The sequence below is a fragment of the Fulmarus glacialis genome, unplaced genomic scaffold, assembly GCF_000690835.1.
Source record: "Fulmarus glacialis isolate BGI_N327 unplaced genomic scaffold, ASM69083v1 scaffold1410, whole genome shotgun sequence".
NCBI classification, from domain to species: domain Eukaryota; kingdom Metazoa; phylum Chordata; class Aves; order Procellariiformes; family Procellariidae; genus Fulmarus; species Fulmarus glacialis.
This window is the reverse complement of record NW_009186853.1, coordinates 33,988-52,626: the sequence shown is the minus strand read 5'-3', so window position 1 is coordinate 52,626 and position 18,639 is coordinate 33,988. Positions and strand designations below refer to the sequence as shown.

At 46.1% G+C, this 18,639-nt stretch overlaps 1 protein-coding gene across 1 annotated transcript in view; it reads right to left on the bottom strand.

The window, feature by feature from the left end:
* ATP13A5 (ATPase type 13A5) overlaps positions 1 to 18,247 on the bottom strand; it is a gene marked incomplete at its 3' end in the record, with an annotated part of 28,626 nt that extends 10,379 nt beyond the window's left edge. Inside the window, exons 1-14 of the mRNA XM_009572701.1 lie at positions 18,185 to 18,247; positions 13,742 to 13,915; positions 12,441 to 12,587; positions 12,147 to 12,217; positions 11,990 to 12,070; positions 11,366 to 11,435; positions 9,038 to 9,172; positions 6,649 to 6,721; positions 5,715 to 5,846; positions 4,929 to 5,099; positions 4,545 to 4,702; positions 4,071 to 4,259; positions 3,758 to 3,819; positions 977 to 1,127 (exon numbers count right to left, since the gene is read on the bottom strand). Of these exons, the coding sequence (XP_009570996.1) occupies positions 977 to 1,127; positions 3,758 to 3,819; positions 4,071 to 4,259; positions 4,545 to 4,702; positions 4,929 to 5,099; positions 5,715 to 5,846; positions 6,649 to 6,721; positions 9,038 to 9,172; positions 11,366 to 11,435; positions 11,990 to 12,070; positions 12,147 to 12,217; positions 12,441 to 12,587; positions 13,742 to 13,915; positions 18,185 to 18,247 (1,677 nt within the window). The remainder of the gene's footprint in view (positions 1 to 976; positions 1,128 to 3,757; positions 3,820 to 4,070; positions 4,260 to 4,544; positions 4,703 to 4,928; positions 5,100 to 5,714; positions 5,847 to 6,648; positions 6,722 to 9,037; positions 9,173 to 11,365; positions 11,436 to 11,989; positions 12,071 to 12,146; positions 12,218 to 12,440; positions 12,588 to 13,741; positions 13,916 to 18,184) is intronic.
* Between the last annotated feature and the right edge of the window lie 392 nt (positions 18,248 to 18,639).

Below are 18,639 nucleotides of genomic sequence, written 5' to 3'. Positions count from 1 at the left end.
AGAAATAATTATCCTTATCTAGCTAGTTTTATCTTCCAGTCTCCTGCTTTTAAAAGACTCTCACTGATGTTCTGTGCAGAAACAGGGTGGTAATGTACAGTGTAGGATGCTTTTAGCCCTCCAGCTCTGTTACTTTATGTGCTGCCAAGGCTCATTCACCCTCATAGTCCCCTTCTGCTGTCATGTGGCTCTGCTGCTGCCTGCTCTTCCACAGGAGCGAGCACCAGCCTGATGCCTCCCCGCAGTGCTGATGAAAGAGCTGCCATCTGGTTTACTTATTGATTAATCTCTCTTGAGCAAAAGGTCGAAGGAGAAAAGATGACGAGGCAGTTAACTGCAGAGACGCAGAACCCCTCCAGGCTAGGACGTGGCAGGGAGAAGAGCAGCCCCTTTCCTTCTCGTGCCTCCTCCCCTTCTACTCCCACCCAAGCAACTCTCCATCCCCACGGATGAGCCACGAGGCGCAATTTCTCGCCTCCTCCCCAGATCTCTCCGAGACTTGCTGTTCACTCAGCTGGAGGCTCCAGCCTTGGTTTCTCCATAGGGATGTCCCTTTGCTGATCAGAGATAACAGCCTTCAGCACAAGGATGTAAAAACCTGCCTGTGTGTTTCCTTGGTTGACTTGGTCTGTGCACCACATGGCGAACAGCGTGGTCTGATCCCCTGCTTCCATTAAACAGCAACCAGGCTCCCCATCTGCTTCCTTACACTCCAGTGTTTCCAAATCAAATTAAGAGAACAAATGCAGGCAGCCCCAAGGAAAATGATTGCTGGACTATCAAGAATCAGCTGCAGTCTGCAAATCTGCCATGCGGTTAGTAGAAATAACAGAGCAAATTCCAGCTTTAAGACCAGGACTGAAAAGGAGCTTCCCCTACAGGCATGTATTTGAGCTTGACTTGTGAGCACACCCCCATGGGCTGGGTTGGGGGTGTCCATGCTTTGGATGTATGTAGAGGATGCAAGTCACATTACCCAGTGTGTGCCCTCAAACATCTTCAAGTCCAGTGGATCTCCTTGAATCTTGTTGTCCAAAACAACCAGTGAATGACAGCTCGCCATGGCTCCGCACACAGGTCCCCAGGGCAGAGGAGTGCTGGATGGGAACTTATGGATTGTCTGAAACCTGATTAAAAGCAGAGGGTTAGTGGGACCGCTTACAAGAGGGATGCAGAGACACAAGTCCTGAGCTGGTGCATACAGGTGCTGCGCTGCTGCACTGAGTGGAGCTGAGCCCAACAACTGCAAGCAACACACTGTCCTACCCATCCTTCTGATAACAGGTCAGATGCATTCAGGAGGCCAAAAAGTACCCAGTAATTAATTGGTACAAGTTCAACACTCAGAGGGGCTGCCACAGGCACAGGAGTCCTGCTTGGCAATTGCTGTTTGGTATTAGACAAAGCAGAGAAGACACTGTTGGAGAGGAAACAACTTGCAGCAGGGATCTCAGAGTAGTTTGGCAAAGTGCCCTAGGAGAAGATTTGTGAAAGGAAGGGGGGGTGCATCTGCTCGGACTGGTGCTCTGCACCCACCGGGGTGGACGAGCACCGACAGCCCGCAGTCTGCACCCCCGGGAGCAACACGGGAGAGCCACGAGGAGCCTGACCTTCACTTCCAGCTGTAGATTTTACATCTGCATATCCACAAGCACCAGATGCTTGTCCCTCACACCTTGGTTTTAAAAATGGGTATGTTGGTTGACTCCTATTGAGTTACACTGAGGCATGCTGTCAAAGATTCATGCCCTGATTTCTTTCTGTGGAAAGCCTTGAGGTTTTTTCCCTCCTTGGCCCTGCAGTACCGACCGAACACATGTGAAGCTGGGCTGGGTGAAGGCTCTATAATTTCATCATGGAAGTTGTTTCTCAGAGTACTCTTTTCTCACACACACATTTTTCCCCCTAAGAAACAGGCTGGCTGACAAGCTGTGTTTGCCAGACCAGAACACAGCCTGCTACCATTTATACTGGCACGTTAAGGAGAAATTTAAATAGATTTTATTTACTTTTGATCACCACTAGCATCCCTGTTACTAACACAGGCACAGTGAAATGCATCTGGAAGCGAGCAACATGACAGCGCGCAGCTGTATTAAAAGGAACAATGAATCTGGGACCTGTTGTCCCTCTGGGCCATCCAAGTCTGTTCTGTTTCCAGCAAATTATACCTTGTTTTCAGCCTGGTCATAATTGGCTTATTAATTAATTAATACTTGAGAGACACCGTGAAACTGCTAAACACCCCATAAAACCAGGAAACATTTATATCTTATTAAACATACAATAGGATATTTTGCAAGTTGAATGAAATTCCTTTACTGTCATTGCCTCACAGTATCCAGCTTAGCTGACAACTAATCTTATAACATGTTTAAAAATGTGAACATTTAAGAAAGAGTAATTATGCAAATAGGCTAATGAGATCAATGCAGACAGCAATAGCTCCTCCTTGCGTTTTGGCAAGCCACCAGCACTGGTTCCCAGCTGGGTGCAGATGGGACATGGCTGCAAAGACACTCTTATGTTTTGATACCTTGCAGAGGTTGGTTTTTTTTTTTTTTATTATGTGAATTTATTCTGATATATAGATCCAGTTTTGTTCTGCTGCTCACGTGAGCAGACACTACCTGCAAAGGCTACCTTGATGGAAGTCATTCTGGCACTACCATGAGCCGTCTGCCTTTCGTGGGCTCCAAGCCTGTTCAACATGCACCTATTCAGTGTGGCCTGCCTGGGGCACTGGAGGGGGGCCAAGAAGAGACTGTCCTATATGCCTGTGGTTTGGTCCCACTGGAAGAGCATTTTATTGGTTGACAGTTATTAATCTCTTCTCATTAATTTGGATCAGATAGTAATTTTCTCTCTGTCCTTTGAGGAAGTATTGGGAATGTGATTTTTTTCCTCCTCTCGCAATGAATTCATCCTTTCATTCATTATGGCATGATTATCTCTGTGGTGTTGAAGTATCTGATATATTAACAACTGCTAATGAAACCTGGGAGTTGATATGGGGTGTGTGATTTGTCCTGGCCACTGCAAAAGATTAATATTTTGACTTTGGCATAACATGCACTGCAGAACTGAAGTCTGTTATTGTATTACAATAATATGAATTAAATAGTATAATTCTGGATATAGTCAAGTTTAATGTTTACATAGCGGTTATTTCTTGAGGATTTCAATGGTCTTTGGGCTTGGAATTGAGGTGGAGCTTGCCATGGATTTGAGGGAGTTCCTAAGGACACCTGAGCTTTGCAGGTCTGTGGTCTCATGGATTTTTTTCATGGTATTTACAGAAGGTAGGTGAGATTTGACAGGCACCAAAGTTGGCAACACTTAATTTCAACAGAAGGAGCATTGTCCTAACATTTAAATGATGAAAGGTTTATTGACTATATTAAGAATACTTATTGAACTGTGCTGAGAATGACATAATTGAAAAGCTCTGTGTATATTCTCCAAATCCCCTCAGGGTCATTAAAAGCACTCATGCTGCTGCTGACTTCTGTTTGCCTTGAATTAGCTCCCCCCCCTGCCACAGCAGCGCCCAGATGCCGTCCTCAGAGGGAAGGAGCTGAGCAGGGAACAGGGCCACCCATTGCACTCTGCCTCCACAAATGCACCCAGAACATCTCTTGCTGCATGCTATTTGCTGTCTCTCTGTATCCCGTGCAACTGCCTCCCTCCTAACTAGGCATTTGGGCAGTACATTCGCACTGGAGATTAGTTCTTGCTAAATGAAATCCATCCTTACCGGCTTCCCTCAGAAGGGATGACGCCCCACAGGTCCAGTCCATCTTCTGTCAGCGTGCCTGTCTAAATTTAAATAAATATTGAGTTACCCTGCTATTGCCCACCCCATCCTCCTGCCACGTCCCCAGAGATCCTTGCCCGGTTCCCAGGCAGGGTAAGGAAAGCCTCCTGCCTGCAGTGTGACCCTGCTGCATGGGCACCTGGAGAGGATTTTTCCCTGGGGTTAGATCAGGGCAGATGGGGTGGGGAAAAAAAAAGTATCCCATGTTCCTAGCAGCCCCCAGCATCTTTTAGTGCCCCAGGAAGCGCCTTACTTTGTCAAAGCAAACAAGGTTGATCTGCCCACAGATATTAATCCTCTGTGGGCTGATGCAGAAAATCTTCTTTTTTTTCAGCCTCCTTTGGGCATAAACAGTGCCTGTTGTCAGGGCAGCGGGGATAGCGGGAGGCACAGCCGCGGTGAGGAGGAGGAGGGCCATAGCCACCACGTCTGCCACTGGCTTCTGCAAACAGTGAGAGCAAGAGGGGCGGTGGGGTGGGAACAGCCTCCCGCCCCTGCTTCCACCACCCTTGGGGGGTCCGACCCTCCTGCCCAGGAGCAACGCACCCCAAGCTCTGCCCTGGGGATGACAGATTTATTCCACTTTGTCCTGTCCATCTCCCCCTATCCCACCCCAATTTCTGGCATCTGAAAACTGAATTAGAGAAGTGAACAATATTCCAAGGATCTTGAGTGACAGAGGGCTCAGAGCTGGTGCGTGCAGCGCAGAGGCATCCCTCATACTTACCTTGTGGGACATGAACACGCACACGGTGTAGATGAGTCCAAACACACCGATGACAGAGAGGCCTACAATGAACTTGAAGGCATCTCTGTAGAGTTTGACGTTCACTGGCTTTGGGTAGAGGATGGATCTCACCAGGTCACCTTTAGCTGTATTGAACCCTGCGTGAAGACACGTGCCATACATTGCGTACGGCGGCAGCGTACTGCGTTGGTGCTGTTCAAAAACGGGTAACATTGCACAAGCCTTAACCATCAGGTGACAACAAACACTTCTTGGGGACAGCAGACCTGTGCTGGACTTGAACCACAAAATGAAACCAGCTCTCCTACTTGCCTTGGGGGCTGCTGCTTTCCCTCTGGGGTTAGCAAATGATAAATGAAATACCGGTTTGCAGCACGACGGCTCTCGCTGGCCCTCTGCCCGTCGGCTTCGTCTGTATGACTTCTGTCCCGCAGAAGAGGACATGTCTCCGATAGTCTTCCATGCTGTGGGTTTTCCAGGGCATCGGACTCTCCGTGAGGGGCAAGGGGGTTTTAGTAACTGGAATGCTTTCACCTAAGAACAACAGTGTGCATCTTCACTTCAAGGGGATTTAAAAATCTATCAGATTCTGCATATTAGAAAGTGACAGCACCCTTCAGGTGCTCAAGCTTGCCTAACTAATTAACTTGCTTATGTACTTACACATGTGGATTATGGTGACAACCATTGTAGTTCTAGTTTCAGAGTGCATCAGATGGCTTCTCTGAGCATTTCTTTCAATGGGCTTGGGCCAAATTTTGCCCCTGACACAGGTTCATGCCTTGTAGTGGCTCAATGTTTAGGTATAACACTGACCCCTGTGCTCATACATTGCCTGCTTGAACAGAACTGCTGCAAGATCAGAATCCAAAAATCTCAAAAAGTACATGCTCAGAGTGTGAGTATTTTCACTTTCTACTCCTGACAGTATATTAATCCTACTTGGTTTTAATGTGGATAAGAAATGCATATTACACAATGGCAGTGTTCTCATGCCCAAGACAACTGTGAATTATTCAAGCCACAGTTTTTCCACCTCCTGCTGCAAACTATTCTAATAAATAGTAAACAATTTGCTGTCAGAACAGATAGAGACATCTCCCTGACAATCTGCACAGGGTGTTAGCATTTCAAACTCCAAGGCTGCACCTGTGAGCATCCCTTCATTCACAATGCAGCTTCCATCAATCAGGACAGCATCACATGGGAGAGAGAACTTTTTTCCATCTAAAAGAAACATGTCTCCAGGGACTAAGTAACAAGACTCCAGCTCTTTGCAACCTGTAGAACAATGCAAAAATGAACTTTACTTGTGCACAAGTTCTGGGCAATTAAAAAAGTCTCAAGGCACACACATCACTAAACTTCTACACTAATGATTTAAGGCCAGCGCTTCTTAGAAATAATACTGACCGAAAAGAAACAGCACAAAGATTGGCCCTTGTCTAAACATCTCCCTCCAAGTGGTTGTCTTCAGTTTTATTTGCTTAGTGTCCATAAAACACCCTGACCAAGAAAACCTATCCAAGGCCTTTGCATCTCCCATCACCCTAGCAATTGCCCATTGCAACATCTTTGGGAGGCAAAAATAGCTATAACCCCTATTTTACAGGCAAGGAACTGAGATGCAGGAAAGAAAGCATATACCTTGGTGGGAGCCATATATCTAGACTCCTTGAAAAATCACTCACAAGCTACTTGGCAAGATTGTGAAAGTAGCCTATAGCAGTGCAGGGAAGCAGGTCTCAGAAGGCCAGAGTTGTTATCTAGTTGCTTGTTGGTGAAATGAAATTTTCCAAGCCATTCTCAACGCTTAACACAAATTACTAGGTTCACCTGTATCATTACAGATGCTGCAGATACAGATGATAATGACACAGATGCATCATTATCGCACCACATAGGCTGTGCCCACACTTCTCACTGCCCTGCCCGGCTCACCTCCCTCTGCCCCATTCTCCCTGCAGCTCGCCCTTCACGTATCTGGAATTGCACAGCTCCTGTTGATTTCTGCGGCTGAAACATTTCAACATGTTAGTTAATTATATAGGCTGGTGAGGTAAACGAGACGCAGATGACTCACCTTCCCTCTTCGTGCAGACTGTAACCTGGACTTTGTTATGCTCCTCAACGAGGTCGTGCAGCTTAATAGACTGCTGTTGATGAGAAAGCAATTGCAGTGTTGAAACACCAATACTCAAGTGAAGCAGTAGGTTACAATTCAGTGATCATGCTAACATCACAGAAACTGAACTCTGCTGTTACCCAGGGGAGGTTTCCCATCGCTTGTTAGAAGTCAGGATGCGAGTTCATTGAGTTAACCTAGAACAAGCTGCTGTGGGAACATGGACCTAATTTTCTGTTTGCTTCCAATTCATGCCGCTGTATCTCCCTCAACCTTCAAGGGGCTATTCCTGCTTCGTGCCAGAGTAAGTCTCCTTAGCTGCAATGTTGCTATCTGCAGTCCCTTCGTAGAGGGTTTCCTTGTGCTGAATCGTTTTATCCTTGCTAGGAGGCTATCAACAGGACGACCAAGTTGTAAAGACTATCGTTACAAAACTGACGTTGCAAGAAGAAAAACAAATTCTAATTTAGCTGGGTGTCTGTGCTTTGCCAGTTTTTGCAATCTAAATCAGACAATTACATATCCTGAGATAATGATGACGTCAACTGTCATTGCAAAGCCATTAGAGAGAATGCCTTATCTTGATTTAAAAGTTGCAATTGCAAAAAACTGATCCCCGAGTGTGGATTTCTTCATTAGCATTGTTCATGTGAAGATGTCAAGCCAGTTTGAAGAATATCCAGAGGCCCCAAACATTGTAATTCTTCCTGCCAAAATTATGAGTCACACAATAAAACCGGCCTTGCCAAAGAAAGCTGAACGGACCTTATCTGTTCGTCATGCTCTGCAATACCAGGACGTGACACCAACACTTTAAGTACAAAGGTGCGCTCAAAGAGATGCGAGTGCTTGTTCAACATGGGCGTGCTAGTCGTCCTACAGATATTAGTCAGAGAGACAAAAACGTGATGCACAGCCAACACACCTGTGCTGGCAAAAGCCCAGCTATTCACAAAGCCCTCGCTGAGATCAGCGTGAGGCATGATAAAAGCATGCCCTTGGCAGGGCAGAGGGTGCACAGGAGTGCCTCGTCAGCACAGCGGTGAGCACAAACTGCCCAAAGCCCCGCAAGCCCGGGGGCCTGGGACCTATGCGGGGAACGTGCTGTGTGCCTCTACCAGCCCAGGAAAAAGCAGAGTCGATTCAAACAAAAGCCAGCTCCTGGAAGGGCAAATTATTGCCTCCTCCTGGGCAGCACTTCACAGAGCAGTTTGCTATACCACCTTCTCAAGGAACCTTTCTAAGGGCCAGATCTTGCCCTTCCCCAGTATTTCAGTGCAGGAACAATGATTTTAGCAGTGAATTTGGAGGCAATGTGAGCTGTGCCTGGCTTTGAAGCAGAATAAGAGCATGAGAGTCAGGTCAGTGCACCCCAGAGCTGCCACCCCTTCACCCTGCCAGCACCTCTAATCACATCACGCTGTCTGCAGGAACTGTAATTCTCAATGCTGTCCTCTAACCCTTATATTTTTCCTGAAAATTAACAAGACATTTACCAGGACACAGGAATCCCCAGTTCGTTTTTGCTTTTAAGTCTTGACAATGCAGAGGAATGTGATACCTAAAAATCCAGACCTGAGAAACTAAAACATTGCCTGCCAGACTCCTGTTCTTATCGCTCTTTCCCATCTGTACTTTCATTCACATAGTTTCTCTTTTTGCCCTATTATACCCCTTCTCCATGTGATTTTTGCCTTCCCTGTGTATTAAAAGTGGGCTCAGAAATCAAAGAAATGTTTTCCCAACTCCCAGTGAGTGTTCTATGTTTCCAGCAGGAAGCACCAGGAAGCTCATCTGGCTGCGTGAGGATCCTCAGTGGCAGGCAAAGGTTGTATAAGGCTCAGCTCGATCTGTTTGCCTTTGCCATAGAGACTGAAGGTTTCAGGTTTATCACAGGTGAATGCTTTAGGTCAAAAAGTGAATGAGCTGAGACTATTAGAAAAATGCTTCCAAGCAGCTGCGTCCATGACAGAAGTGTTGAACAAATTTGAGAAATAAAAAATCATTCTTATTTTTGCTGTTAAGACCTGCTATTTAGCAAACCTTAAGAGAAGTGAATCCTCCTGAAATTACAGTAGGAACCAGACTCATGGATATAGTCCACCTTCATAAAGTCTGACAAAGACCAGGTATCAGACTTCAATGTTCTTTAATTCCTGGGAAGTTCAAGACCCCAGGTATGACTATTTTAACTCTTCTATAGAAATAAATCTGTAATAATACAGCAGAATACACAGCAGTAAAAAATAACCAGAAAGAGCATATGAACAGCTACTTGTGTCTGTGGTAGATGAAATTGCTAGCAGACTGCAGGATGGGGAGCCGGCAAGCTGCACAGCAGACTCACCTGTCTGAGGTCGTACACAGTTAATCCAACAGAAATGATCGACAGGATTATGATGGCCACTGAATATTCAGTGTAGCCTTGGCTCAGCCACAGCGTGAGGGTGAAGGCTTGGAACACATAGAAGGGGTTCAAAATCTGCAAACGCAAATGTAACAGGAGATGGGCATAACACACGTCAGGAGAGTTCAAGTGTGGGAAGAGGTGATAACATTTCATTGCAGTGTCCAGGAGTCTTAAACACCAATTTGAAGGGCTGTTTTGCCATCCCAAGGCAGCATTCTTTCATGGCTGTTTTAGAGTGTTAATTGGCCTCCAGCTCTGAACTTACCAGCTTACATGTAGTTTGTGGTGTTTGTAATTAAAAGCTGTTGCTAACCAGTTACTATGCAGCAGCATCTATGCTGGCAACTAAGTCAGACTTAAGTGACTGTAAGTCAGTTGTTTTCCCACTGTAGCCATCTAACAAGGTGGCCTTAACATTTCTGATATTAAGTAATTGCTATATAGGAGATACTACCCAAATGTGAAAAAAAAAAAGACCAAATTACAGTAAATGTCTTTAATACTTGTGATTTAAGAAAGTCACTATGAATATGATACTTATTTGGAAAAATAAAAATGGTAAAGAAGAACTAAGGGTCTGTGGGGCCATCAGTAAGCAGTCTTAGACTACAGCTAAAATGAAGGCTTGATTTCCTTCTACTTCCATACTTTTGACTACTCTACATTGCGTCAGTCTCACAATACCAGTCATCACTCACTTTGATGTGTTATGCTAAAACAGGCAACAAGCCCCATTGAAGTCAGGGAATATAATTTTGGCTATTGTGGTATCTAGCTAACAACAAAAGAATTCAATGAAGTTTTACAGAGATTTTCCCACCACTTGGCTTGTCTGAAGGAGTGACAGACTTTTCTGTAGACCTGGTATAACTAAAATAGCCACTGAAAGAGCTTTCTGCATAAAGATTGGAACTGAAATGAATTATTCATCTGATAAATTTGGTCCCTCAATGAAAATTTAATACTTTCTTTGACATTCAGTAGGACAAAGAGACAGACACTAAATCAGGATGCCAGTCTTCGGCCACTGAAGCTGTATCTGGACTGAAATACCACAAGCTTATGAGGACCAGTCTGCCTCCAGGCACAACCATTAATATTTCAAACATGAAGCTTCAGCCTTGGATGGAAGTGCAAAGTTCAAATTAAATAAACTTTTTAGAGTGCTACACTGGAGTTCTCTTCAAAACCATCTCCAGGGGGCACTGAAAGGTTGGTAACATAAATTCAATGAATTTCAGGAGCCCTGGAGCTTTTCATATATTTTGTAGGGTTTCAAACAAACTCCACTTGAAGTTCTGACACATGCTAGCTTGGAGTCCCAGCATTCATAGCTCTTTTCCATTTTAAAGACATTCATGTAGCATCCATAATCCACTAAAGTGAGCACAGATGACATCTGTGTATGCAAAGTATCCTGTATGCAAAGCCTCTGTCTACAGGTCTGCAGAGATATATGTCCAGCATTTCTATATGCAAACTCAGCAAGTAACCATCCATACGTGTCTCTCCTCTTATCTACAAGATGTAGAGGAAAAACAGTCTTGCTGTGTGTCCTTATTTATGCATGAAAAAAATTGTCTTGCATCTATGTCATAGGAGAAAAGGAAGTTACTAGGTGAACAAGGCAATTATAACATAGGAATTTTGCAAATGTTTTCCTCCATTCTAAAGCGTGCTCCCGATTTACACTGCTATTGAGGCCACAAGCAAGCTTGTACAATGCTTTGTACTACCTTTGGACTACTAAAACAAGGCTAGTAAAGAGGAACAAGTGTGCCTTAGTTGTACCAATAAAATTTTCTATGCAGATCATTATCAAGAGCTTACATGAAAGGACAGAGTTACTGATGTGGCTATGGTCCTAGCAGTTGCAGAAAGCACGAGCACTCCAGGTGCACATCGCTGCTCAGTCAGGAGGCAAGATGTCCCAGCTCATGGGAGACGTTCAGTCAGGAATAAGGGCCTACAGCAGAGAAGGAGGACATCAGCCCCCTCCACTACTGCTCTCCAAGAAGGGACACCGTCATCATAAGGGAAACACTTAGCTGTTATAAGTATGCAGCACCAAGCATCCTCTTAGCTTTATATTCTTCCCTGTAACCTTCTGCCAGGAATGTGTGCTACTAGCCATAACAGAGGTTCACCAACTTTCTTCCGTGGCTTATGCCTATGAAGCACAAATTACCCCATCCTAGTGTGCCCAGGTAAAGTCTTCAAAACACTACAAACCTGTCCCACCAAGTGCTAGTCTAACTTACTGACCTCTTTAAAAAGTAATTTCCAAATAGGACGAATTTCAACTTCAATGGCATTAGGCCCACACAGCAGCTGCCTGTAGGAAGGTAGAGAGGAGTTCCTCATGTTATATTAGTCACATAGGGTAAGACTTCATGTGGAAAACTGTGCGCTCAAATAACATTAACACTTATCTAAAAAAAGTAAGTCCTGGGGGCACCATATGGCTGAGCAGGACAAATAAACCTGTAAGGAAGCTATTGTATCCGAGGCGGAATTACACAGAGGCAGAATTTTACTGTTTCCTTGCTTGAAAAGAGCGTCAGTTTGCTGCTAAACCCTGTGATAAGTTTTCCAGAGGGCTTTTAAGGAGATGATGGCAAAGGAAGCCAGTCACGGCTTGCTGTGCCCTGAACCCCAGGTGGAACCAGTGGAGTTTTCCCCAGACTTATCCTGGCATCACTGAGAAGATAATGAGCTCAATAGACTGTAAAGGATAATGATTTTGCACCTTTCCAAGTGTCACCCAAGCAGTTTGCACTGCCTTACTACTAAGGTGAGTAGCAAGAAACTCACATGAATTTGAAAGGAAGAATTGCTAGGTCACGCTGTCACAATTAGCTCATACCTCTATTCATACGTAGACCGTACCTGATCTTCTGTTCTTCCCGTGTGAGGCCAGCTCCAAACTTGTGGCGTATGCTGTGACATGTGTTGCTGTCTTCTAATGATCTAGGACAACAGGAGAAAGTTCAGACAAGGGAGTCCCCTACCACAAAGGGTTTTGCAACAGGCTGTTGACACTCACCCAACTTTCTTGAATTCTTTTACAGAGAAGTCCCAAATATAACGGATTTTCTGCACCTGGATACATCTCATCTGCAAGACCAAATAGCAAAAATTCCTTTTGCCATTCAAGGGAAAACCATTTCACTGTTACAGAAATGCTTCCCCATGTTTTAGGAGAAAACTTGAGCTTATGTAAACAGGATTTGCAGGAAGATGCTGACAGAGCACTCTTCGGAGCCTCCAGGTGCCTTGACTCCTATTTTCACCCACCTCCTCCCTGCCATCTTTCTTCTCCATTTAATAGAGGACTTACCTTTAACTGTGGCTTCATTATAGCTCTGTTTATGACAGAGTCTTTATCAGCTACAAGAGGACCATCTGAATTACTGCTGACAGGTAGCGCCAATGTGGACAAATCAATCCAGGTCACCTTCTTCCGGGTGTATCTCTGAAACTCATCCTAGAGAAACAGAGTGCAGTTCAGTGACAAGCCCAGTATGTTGTCTGTGATAATGTTTCCTGAATCTGGAAAGTATATATGAGATTCCCAGAGAACTACAGTACTGTGGCATCATTGCAAGCATAGCAAATATAAGTCCATAGTAACAGGGATGTTGGTATCAGTGTTTTAGTACCAATCAGTAAAGCACTTCGAAGTCAATCTCGCAATCATCTCCATTTGCTTTCATTCATGCTGCAGAGCAATTTCAGAGAAGATGAAATTAAACCAGAAGATGTCCTTCAATAGCTACTGGATGGATATTCAGACTATGGGATCAGACTAGAGCTAGTTGGAAGTAAAAGCTTTCTGAAATACTTCTGGTGTGGACATTGAGTCCTCAGCACCACTTTGCTCTACAGAACTCCTATAATGCTGTGTTACTTGCTATACATCCATAACCAAAAAACAACTCAGCTTTATTGCTATACATGCATTTGTCAGATTGAATTGTCCTTTAATCAGTTTAGTCTAATGTAACTAGTTACAATAAGCAATAGATTACTCATTTAGTGGTTTGAGTGCATTTAGTTTGGGAATATCATTGCAATGTTGAGCGTTAAGTGTCTTAAGCATTTGCTCTACTAGAATTGGGTTAGGTTTTAATTTACAGTCATGGAGTCTTAGAATATAACTAATGCCTGAAATCTAGCTGTCCAAAACCCATCTCCTCAGCATTCGCCAATAACTTTAAAGCAGAAAGGCTACTAACAGCCACAACTTCTGAAGACGATCCCTCTGCTGAAGCCAGTTGGCTGCACCCCAGGCACATAGAGGAAGGGAGGAGGCAGAGCTGTTTTACAGCACATGTTATTGGCAGAGGGCAGCTGCTGGAGCCTGAGGGCGGGCAGCAGCAATGCCTGAAGCAGGCTTGGTGCCCCGCTTTCAGGCAGAGTAGCTGCACTCTTGTAGTGTAAACATGGTCTTTTACACAGTATTTCAAACTCTGCAAATAAAAATGGTTGGTCCTCTGAAGTTTGACTCATCCCCGCTGCTCCACTTCCAAAAGTGGAAAGTGTTATTAACCTGCTACATCATGCAAAGAGAGACAGGCTGCCCTATCTGTGAAAACAATAGGTTCTGCAAATAACAATGAGCTAGGAGGGTTCACCTACTGTTGTTCTGAGCAGAACAACGTCTGCTTCTTCCAAGCTGCAGCGGATGCAGTTTGCCCACACATCCCACTCGGGCTTCCAGTAAAACAGCAGCAGCAGAGCCCCACAGGACAAGATGTATCCAGCAATGCACAAGGCTTTTCGGCAGCCTTGGGTTTTGTAGCCAAATATCTCCTGTACAGCAAAGAGAAAGCATTCTTTGTTAACAAGTTTGACCTTGGCGTTTGTTCATCAGTAAGCCCAAGCGTATTGAAACGAAGGGCTGGTGACTGAACCCTTCCCTCAAAACTGCTCAAAGTCATTTTTGGAAATGAGAGTTTGCTGATTGATACGACATAGTTAAGAATACAGCAGAGCTGCTGAAAGGAGGATGCTGCTGGGCTGCTGCCGGCAGAGGAGCGTTCTCACATCAGCTCTCCCAGGATTAATGAAGAATTAACTCCAGTCTGGAGCTTTTACCATCAAGACTGCAGCTGACCCATCATGATAATACTTCTCTATCTGCAGTGCTAGCACCAAACAGCCCTGCCTGCAGCCCTACATCCACCCCCTCAGCAGCCTTGTGTCTGTCCCTTTCTGCTCCCCCACAGGCACCAAGGCAGGAACCCAGGCAGCCCCCACGATGGGGCTTGCTTTGTGCCACCCATGCTATGGCAGATTGTATAAAAGTTTATTTGGGAACAGAATTTTGGTTTAAGGCTGAGATGAAAACCTAGAAAAAGAGATTTAATTTGTTGTGTTGCACGCACTGCTGAAAAAAAAAAAATCTATTGCTTTGCATCAGGTGTCTCCATTCCTGGGTGATCCATTTGTTTCACTATATAAGGCACTTCCTGGGCACTTCTCAGCTTTCTTCCCTAGTCCAAAAAGCCCAGCTCCAGGCAATCCCTGCGACTTCACCCTAGGGCTGATGGCAAGGGCAGGAGAGCACCCATGCTCAGAAGCAAGCGGAGGAAGCGGCAGCATCGCAGGGGAGCAGCTGCGGTGCTGCCCTGCCCGCGCCTGGCCCGTGGCTCTGGCACCAGCACAGATGCTGCCAGCTGCCCACTGCCTGTGGGTGCTGCAGGGCAGGCCCGTGCAAGGAGCTGCAGGAGCAATCCTGTGCCATCACCAAGGTGAGATTACCTAACCTCAGAAAACAGATAACCTCAAACCTCAGACCACAGATAATTACCCACCCACCTACCGGGCAGCGGGTGCGTGAGGCACCTGCCCCTGAGGAGGTATCAAGTGACCCTGCAGACGTAGGCAGAGGTAGTAAGTAAAAGGAAATGTTTTTGTACGTCTTCTTGTGACTACACTGAATGTTTTTCCAGAATAGCTTGCCAACTAAAGTACGCAATGTGGTGGCATAGTGTAACCTATTGACATGGCTTATGTCAATGGCTTGAGAGGAGGGGGAAGAAATGGTGTTTTAAATTATAAAAAAAAGAATAAAAATGAGGAAGTCCCACATTTGAAACATATGCCAGAGAAATGCCAGAAGGATGACTGGTGCTTTACAGGATAGAGTTTGCAACAAAGCAGAGCTCCTTGGAGACAGCTTGTACAAACAATTGTACTGGTTCAACTTCAAATATAATTTTCAAGTGATTTAAAGGCAGTGGAGTAAGCACCTATTTAGGTTTAAGAGAGCAATTAACTTGATTTATCTGAACCCTGATCATAATCAACATAAACTAAGCTGAAATCAATGCAGTTCAACTGAAATAAAGATAATGATGCAGCCCTTATACCAGGTTAGCAAAATCCATTTCAAACCAGCTCTGTAGCTTTTAGATGTGCAGCCCTGCTGTATAGAAAATATTATTCCTTCAGAGGCCACAGAAGTTTAAATCAATAACTACAAACGGTGTTTTCAGAGTGGGAGGACAAACCACAGTGTCCACAACTAAGGAAATTCAAGGAGATGTTCATTTGCTTGCCTTTTCATAGCAAGAATTTTATAAATACACTCCAAATGCAGACCTGGAAAACAAGGAGCCTGTTATGGGGGTGGCTGGAATGACAGGAGGTGTGTGGGACCACAACTCATCCACCACCCCACAGGGATGTTAGAGGATCAAATCTGCAGCCAAAGGCGAAGGGAAGGCTGCGGAAGAGCTGTGGCATTAGGGCTGGGTGAGTGCAGGGCCGGGAGTCGCCCAGTGAGAGCATTTGGGGATTTCTAGCATGAGCCGAACATGGGCTGTTGCCAGAAAGTGGGGCTCTAGCGCACAGCTATATGCTAAGCACAGCAACTGAGGAACCCAAAAATGCATTAGACGTGATGGAAGATAATCAATAGAAGCACACTGTACATGTCTAAAAGGGTTGGTTTTAATAAGTGGAGCAGTGCTGTGAGCTCCTGACATGCAGGGTGCTGGGGAGGTGCCCCTTCCCGCAGGCTGCAGGACCCCAGCACAGCTGGGTCGTGCCAGGTCCTCACCGCTGGGCCAGCACAGGGCCAGGCGGGAGCCCAAGTCCCCCAGGCCAGAGAGACGGCCTCGGCCGGTGCAGTCAGTCCCCGTACAGCTGCAACACATGGCCGATCAACGGGATCGTTCTGCACAGGCGAGGTACAAAGGCAGCCTGTGCTACTGCACAGCCTGTTCTCAGAGAATTCACACTGGGCATTTGCACGGTACTTAGGAGGAAGCACTGAAGGCCAGAGCTGAGGGAACCCACGTTCACGGCTGATTTACCCCACTGAGCCTGTCTGCAGTAAGAAGAGTTTTCCAAGAAGTGCAGTACCTGGAAGCAAGGCTGCTCCAGCAAACAGGACGGCGGGAAGATGTATTATGAAAAACACCGCTCAGCCTGACACCGGCACCCTTGCAGAAGGCAGGCTGTGCCAGCAGCATCCGGGGCAGAGCCAGGGCGCTTCTCTGCCAGCAGGGTTGCAGCCACAGGCTGGATGGGGTAAGGGAGGCGTCTCCTGGAAGTGGGTGCAGCTCATCTAGGGTGCACAGGCTCCCAGTTAAAAGGCTGCTTGTGGCAACAGCCTGACTCCACCCATCCATCCATTCTGGCCCTCCATCCTCATCAGGGAGTTGGCATCCCCATTGCTTCTTATGCAAGTAGAGGCAGGCATTGAGGGCCATATCCACATGCCAGCTAGTGACCCCCTGAAGAACACTGTCTGTAGCAATCAGTATGACACAGATGATCCCTAGCTGACTCCTTACCTGTCTCCCACAGCAGATTTTTCATTTTGAGCTGGATCCAGGCTGCTGCAACTGGCCTGAGCTCCCTAGCTCATATGAGCAACAGCCATAATCCCAGCAGATATTTACTGAAGGCAACCAGAGAAGCTGAAGCCCCACTGCTATTAGTAGCCCTGCAAGCAATCCTGATACAGAGGTGCAGGTGTGCTCTGCAGGGCAGGATCTCTCCCACCTGTGCATGCCCTGAGCACCTGCATCCCCATGACAGAGGCATTTTTCTCAGTCCCCAAGGTTGGGCAAACAGTGACACTGAGGTGCTGGGAAGTACCTGCTAGCAGCCTCTGCTTGCAGAGGACAGAGACTCCTGTCCTGGGGGAGCGTGCTGCTGTGCTTCCAGTGCGTGCACTGCATATATATCTCTAGGAAATACAGGAGTGACAGGACTATATTTTACACCTGTGCAGACGCATCTATTTCTGTGCCCACAGAAATATCTGGGTTCCAGTGCTTCCTTGCACACAAGTCTGGAGGAGAAAGTCTTACTCCCACTCTCACCAGACTCTGTGTAATTACTCCGTGTTAGCAGGTAGAGGAAGAGTTTTCAACTCATTGTGTTTGCAAAGCACGCACTCAGTGCAACCCTTCCAGGCTGCTGCACATGATCAATAATCAATTACAATCAAAATCAGAAAGTAGATTCAATTAACATTAATAAAAAACCCTTGTAAGGACAGAGCAGCTCCATAAAAGCTGCTGTAAAAGACTGAGAAACAAGGGATTCCTGCCATGAGAACTGCAGCAGACTCTGGTCATCTGCCCAATCTTCTTAGACATGCTAAGCAGCCAAGACCCTTGCATTTCAGGAGAAGTGGTTTACTCACTACTTCAAACAATTGTCCAGGGTAAAACTCATTTCTAAGCACTTTCCCTATGACTTGCTTTCTGATACATGATGACCCGGTAAGGGAAAGTGTACCCATTAGTAGAGATCCGCACAATTAAGATGGAGAAGACAGTGGAACAGACAGTGGGGAAAGGGACACTGCTCCCTGGCCAGATGGCTTCTGGTGGGCAAAGAGGTCTCTTCCATGTTTCGTGCTTCTGGATTGAAGTAATATGTTCCTCACTTAGCCCTTACTTTGCAGAAATCTCAAAGCCTTCACCAAGGCTATGTTGAAGAGACAGTACCCGAATGGGGAGTGAAGGTGAAGAAGAAGCAGAGGCCTATCCAAAATGGGCATGTGGGAAAAGAGGTGCACAAGGAAACCAAAACCCAGCGCGGTCCCCCACTCCTTACCAGCTCATTTTCTTCATCCTTGTTGAGGAGCACACAATGATCCTTCCAAGGCTTTTCCTCCATCTGACCACACTGTTTTCAGTCCTGGATGTCCTTGTCGGTGGGTCAAGCAATGTTGAACGCAGTTACTGACTTGAACTCAGGCCAGTGTTAAAGTCAGCTCTCACCATGGTCCTCTCTGCTGCCTTTGAAAGCCTCACAGTGCACACGCTTCTTATTAGGCTCCCAGGAGAGGGAGGAAAATCCACCCTCACGTGTAAAGCCCTTAAATCTCTGGCTTATGTAAGCCTTTCTCTGCCTCCTGGCTTTGCCGCGCTCGTGGGGTGGGACAGGCTGGAGCAGAGCTCTGGTGGCCGAGGGAGGGAGGGCACCTGCGATCCTGTGCGGGGTGATGGCTCTGCGCAGGGCTCGGAGGGAAATCGAGGCACGTGGCAAGGAGAAGGGTGGGAAAGTGC